The following is a 5,774-nucleotide window of genomic DNA, read 5'->3' as shown; positions in this document are numbered from 1 at the left end:
AGGGAGATATTGGCCTGGTCCTGGTGCGTGTGGATCACTAATACCGCCTCCAGCGTGCTCTCGAAACCTGTCAGCAGGACTGAATTTGACACTCCCAGTTGTTGCGGGTCGTCGAGGCGCCACATCGTATTGTCCGGGGCCGAGTGCAAACAGAGATGACTTCACTGCTGTGCGAGATGAAGTCGTCGTACGGTGGAACGCAACGCCACCTCCTCCTTTCAACGTTGTGCGCGGCGGAGAACTAGGAGTAAGCGGAGCAGCATGCGCTTTGCTGAGTGCTTCAGCTGTGAAAAGTTGCCTGGAGGATTCCAGTACTCTTGTTCGGCAGTAGTTTCCGCTATGAGCTTCTCGCTTGCGAGGGGATTCGAGGGCGTTTGAAGCTGCAGAAGCCGCGGTTACGAGTGGATGCCGATAGGTAGACTGGAATGCGCTCCGAACTCGTGAGCGATATTCTTGAAGCTGCAACATCATGGCGTGGGAGGTGTACGAAACTGGAGATACCTGTGCCAGTGGAGGTCGTGCTGAGACTGCGGTCGCTGATCTGGTCGAACTTGAGCGTGTAGACTTCGTCGACGGTGCGTCACATGGGTTTGCAGCTTCCCCCTTACTTGCAGCGGCATCATAGCCATCGAGAAGCCGCGCGATCATCATCTGTGCGATTCGAGCTCGGTCGAAAAGTTAGCCGACGAGGCCGTGTTGAGTCCGTCAAAGCCTTAGCTTGCTCAAGCACAAGCATAAGCATAAATAGTCAATACGTGCAAGCATGAATAAACGCGGTTATCTTTCTTTAGCTTGGCAATGGTTTTGAAGACACGCGCCTTTAGACACAATTCACATATCAACCTCGACCTACACCTCACCAGCCCATAGCGCAGCCGTCAGCTCGTCCATCAGAGCCAGCACAAAGCACTCCAGTCTTCGGGTCACGAAGGATGACCTGGCCGCGACCGAAAGTCGATCGCTTCAGCCCCTCCACCTCTTGAATGTTGTGGCCGAATTCGTCACGCAGCGCTGCGATCACGTCGGAGCCGAGATCCGTTTCCACCAGAACGGAGCTGCCACCGTCGCTCCTGCCAGGCTTCGTCGGACGGTCAACGTCGATGCTGAAGCGAGGAGCGTCCAGCGCTTCCTGCGGGTTCATCCCGTGTAGCAGCATGTGACTGAGCACCTGGACGTGACCCTGAGGCTGCATGAAGCCTCCCATGACGGAGAAACTCGAGTGCAGCTCGCCCGAGTCGGCAAACGTCGAGAGTCCGGGGATGATCGTGTGGTACGGTCGCTTACTCGGAGCCAGCGCATTCGGGTGCCCCACCTTGGCACCGTGCAGCTCGAAGTTGCATCCACGGTTCTGCAGTGTGAAGCCGCAGCCCTTAGGCACAAGACCCGTTCCAAACCCTTCGTAGTTACTGTTCACCATGGACACAGCGTTGCCCTGGCCATCGATAACCTGGAAACTCACAGTATCGCAGCTGAGCTCGGGGCTTCCGTGCTTGGGATCGATCACCGCCTTTTTCCGGTTCACCAACGCTGCGCGCTTCTTCGCGTAGCCTTCACTCAGCAACTCCTTCACCGGCAGCGACGTGTTGTGCTCCATGTCGCTCACAAACCACTTGGCGTCCGCAAAAGCAAGACGCAGCGCTTCAATCTGTAGATGCACCTCTTCAGCACTCCCCTTCGCGGGCAACCCCCCGTCCTTCGTAAGCTGGGACAGAATGTTCAACGCTAGCAGCGCAGTGATCCCCTGTCCATTGGGTGGGATCTCGTGCACGTCAGCCCCCTGGAACCTCGTGCTGATCGGCGTGACGAACGTCGACTTGTGGTTCTTGAGATCCTCAATGGTCATCACGCCTCCTTTCTCCCTCACCATGCTCACAATGGCCTGTGCAATGCGTCCGTCGTCGTAGAAAGCCTTCTTGCCCTTCGCCACGACCTCTTCAAAGCACACAGCCAGATTTTCATTCTTGAAAATCTCCCCCGCTTTTGGGGCTTCCCCGTCAGCATTCAGCAACTCGGCAGCATTGGGCCCCCGCAGCAATTGGAACTTGCCACGCTCCCAACTGGCCGCCGTCAAGGGGCTCACAGGAAACCCTTCCCGAGCCAACTCGATGGCGGGGGCCAGGATCTCCCCGAGACTCAACGATCCCCAGGCCTCCACTGCATCCACCCAGCCTGCAACAGTTCCGGGTACCGTGACAGCATGGCCGTGGCCGCTGGGGATTACCCTAGCGTCCTGCCCGAGGTCTTTGATGGCCTGTTCCGCCGTGAGAGCGGCGGGACTGCGGCCACTGCCGTTGAGGCCGCGGACCTGCTTGGTCTTGGCGTCGAAGAAGAGCAGGAAGCAGTCGCCTCCCACGCCCGTGGAGCACGGCTCCGTGACGTTGAGCGCCGCGGCGATCGCGATGGCGGCGTCCACGGCGTTGCCGCCGCGCTTCAAGACGCGCAGCCCGATCTCGGACGCCAGCGGCTGCGAGCATGACACCATGCCGTGAAGGCCGTACACGGGGGAGCGCGTGCCAATGGAGACCATTGCTGCTATGTATTGCCTTGGCCTGTTGCGCTGGGTGGGAGATTGAGAGAATGGAGCAAGTTGACACGCAAAAGAGTGACGTGGGAGGCTGATGCGTTGGCGGTTGGCCAGAGACTTCAAGGGCGTGTGTGTGGTATGCGCTTTGATCAGCTATGTGGTCCACATGACAGATCACTTCAACCAGCATGGGGGCACTATGCAAGTCGGGGGTCACTAATCAATCAACTGCCACCTTCATGATTGCTTGATGACACCCGACTTGCAGCGGATGTCCGAGAAGGTACCGCGGATGGTTCGAGGCCGTTGGAAATATTGGTTCGAGGCGTTTTGCTGGGGCGTCGGACTGAAAACTTGCCGGCTCGGCATCAAGCGACTTCAGCACCGGGCCAAGGACGAGGAGATGCCGAACTCCCACACTGTCAGGATGGTACGGCTGCCATGTAGCATTAGTGAAAATATGTTGCTTTTATTGTGGAACATCACGTTTGTATAAGCTCTATTCTGTGTGTGCATGTGCTGTTGCCAGCCGAGGAAATACCCAGTCATCCAGCTGAGAAGAAGCGGAGTGCACAAGTGCTACTGCCAAGCTGCACCGCTCTCGACGGCCTTCAACCACGCCTGACTGAGTCATGTACATGTAACTGTAACTGACCTTCACATAGAATAACGTCTAGTCCGCCCGTGCTCAACTGCATGCAGGCCGCCAGCTATGAACGTGGTGCAGCTGGCGCGGCTGAACAAGTTCCGGGAGTTCTTGAAGCTCGACCGCCCCAGCGTCAATCGAGTTGTGATGGAGCTGACTCCGGATTCGACAGCAGACGCCCAAGAGTACGAGCAATTCCGCGAGTATTTAGTCAAAGGGCGACAGAACCAGTCGCGCGCCGGCGTGGCCTTGGAGATGGAGTCGCAGGGGTACAAAGTATTCATTTTGCCTCCAGGGCAAGAGGCCAGGTGGTTCGGCTACAACGGCGACATGATGCTAGCGGTGATCCGGTCCAGCTGGTAGCCCGACGGAAACCCAGTACACCAAATGGGCGGCCACACGCAATGTGTTGCACTCCTCGGGGCTCAGCCGGCCGAGTGCAACTTGCCGGGGTGCGGAGAGGCGAAGGTTGGTGAGCTTGGAAGAGTACGAAATACGAGGAAGTCGTTGAGGGTGGGGAGTGGAGGAGACTTGTGGACTTGAGAGTAAATGTGAGAATGATTCATTTTTGTTTGGAGCCTGCTAAGGAAGCGAGAAAACCTTCAGCACTGCCAGGACATGTAGGAGTCTAGCTACTCATACAAATAGATTGTTACCCATTGCACCTACAGGGTACATACTTGAATATGCGCAGTCCGGTCCAGCGGTAGATCACATTGAAGTCATCATTTGTGTCGAGTAATTCTTCGATCGTCGAACAGAGGAGGAAAATACAACATCCTTCCCCGCTAAAGCTGACGAACACGCTGTCGGTCTTTGAAGTCAGCTAGTAGTTTTCGCCAATGCACGACGTGCTTCACGTCACGTTCACGGAGCCAAGTGCTTTCGTCCTCAGGCAAGCCTTGCCACTTGATTAGCCACTCACGTTGACGGTTGAATTGACGCTTCCTGAGAAGTGCCTCAACAACATGATATTCCTCGTCGTCAAGAGAAACCGGGACGTTTTTTGCCGCAGGGCGACGCTCAAATCGTGAGACCGGTGCAGGGTAGTGCTCTAGCAATTCCACGTTGAATACAGGGTGAAGGCGCTTCATCGACGCTGGAAGTTCTAATCGCGCTGCATTTTCATGGATCATCATGACGATCTTGAATGGTCCGATCTTGCGCGGTGCTAATTTCTGCTTCTCCGATGTTTTGTCTAGCGTGAAGTGCCTGAGAGGGATGTTGTCCGTCCGTAATAGCACCAAATCACCGGTTTTGAACTGCTCCTTACTGCGGTCATAGTTGTCCTTTGCAAGTCGCTGTGCTTCCATGAGTTGTTGTCGAGCTTCATCTACAATTTTTCTGCGCTCGCTAATAAACCGGACAGCGAATTCCGCTGGGGATTTCGCTAGTTCAGTCTGATTGACTCGAAACAAATCGGCCGGATGACGAATCCGACGCCCAGTGTCGATCTCAAATGGTGAGAACCCAGTAGCGTTGTTTTTAAGCGTCGAGTGTGCCAGTTCAACGGTTACAAGGTGTTTCACCCAATCTTTGCCGTGGTAAGCGGTGATGCATCGAGGTGAATCAGCCAGAACGCGGTTCTGCCGTTCGGTTTGCCCATCCGATTGAGCCCTGTGTGCAACCGTCATGCGCAGCAGTACCCCGAGCAACCGCATTAATTCCTGCCAGAACTCGCCTGTGAATTTAGGGTCCCTATCACTTATTATGGCGCGAGGAAGACCATGGTGGCGCACCACGGAGTAAAAAAAAAGACGCGAGCGGCCTGCGTTCCATCGGCTGTTGTCACGGTGGGTGCGTACTTAGGTCGCTTCGAGAGTAGACAAATTGCAGTCTGGATGCAGTTAAAACCTTCGGATTCGGGCAGTCCCGTCACGTAATCGACTCCAACTACTTCCCAGCACTCACTTGGCACGTCGAGAGGAATCATGCGGCCATTGCGTTTCTTGCTACTTGTCTTGTACCGCAGACACGTGAGGCAGCTTGACACGTAGTCCTTGACATCGGGACGAAGCTGGGACCAGAAGTACCATTGTGAAACCCGCGAAAACGTCCGGTCCTGCCCCGGATGCGCTGCGCTGGATCCGTCGTGGCACTCCGCGAGGATTTTCGTCCGCAGCACGTCATCAACAGGTACACAAAGACGGCGGTGAGTCCCCTTATCGAGCAAAAAACTAGACCATCCAGCTTTTTGATGGTTCCAAACTCCATCTCAGCGCTGTGCCCTTCTTGTAGTGTAGCATACACAGGATCCTTGGCGTAGGCCGCAGCGAATTCTTCCTTAGTGTCTTGACTGAGTGTAACTGTACTTGCATCGAAGCTAACTGCATGAACTGCTACTGGGGATGAAATCATCTCCTCCCCCGATAAAAATGACGACGGCTCCTTTGCTGAAGGTGTGTTTGCCGATTCACATGGAGTAAATATTACCACGTTTATCTTCGTATCGGCGTTAGTTGCATCTGCACGAGGACGGGAAAGTGCATCGGCCACGACGTTCTGCTCTCCTCGAACATGTTTCAGCTCGAAGTTGAACTGGCTGAAGTAATCGAGCCACCGAGCGAGACGGCCGGTGACGCGAGGGTGTGAGAGGAACCAACG

The 5,774-nt window shown here is 55.4% G+C and overlaps 2 protein-coding genes across 2 annotated transcripts; one reads left to right on the top strand and one right to left on the bottom strand.

Annotated features, from left to right (window-relative positions):
* Positions 1-856: 856 nt before the first annotated feature.
* Positions 857-2,527, bottom strand: IUM83_09909 (gamma-glutamyltransferase; the record flags this gene model as incomplete). Its single annotated transcript, XM_067934384.1, has 1 exon — positions 857-2,527. One exon carries the CDS (start codon positions 2,525-2,527, stop codon positions 857-859), a length of 1,671 nt encoding a protein of 556 aa, XP_067793401.1.
* A 709-nt stretch (positions 2,528-3,236) lies between these two features.
* IUM83_09908 (uncharacterized protein) lies at positions 3,237-3,533 on the top strand (the record flags this gene model as incomplete). Its single annotated transcript, XM_067934383.1, has 1 exon — positions 3,237-3,533. The coding sequence occupies one exon, from the start codon at positions 3,237-3,239 to the stop codon at positions 3,531-3,533; it is 297 nt and encodes a 98-aa protein (XP_067793400.1).
* Between the last annotated feature and the right edge of the window lie 2,241 nt (positions 3,534-5,774).

Source organism: Phytophthora cinnamomi, assembly GCF_018691715.1.
Source record: "Phytophthora cinnamomi strain GKB4 chromosome Unknown Contig29, whole genome shotgun sequence".
Lineage (NCBI taxonomy): Eukaryota > Oomycota > Peronosporomycetes > Peronosporales > Peronosporaceae > Phytophthora > Phytophthora cinnamomi.
Note: the sequence above shows the minus strand (reverse complement) of the source record. Positions and strands in the feature narration are given on the sequence as shown.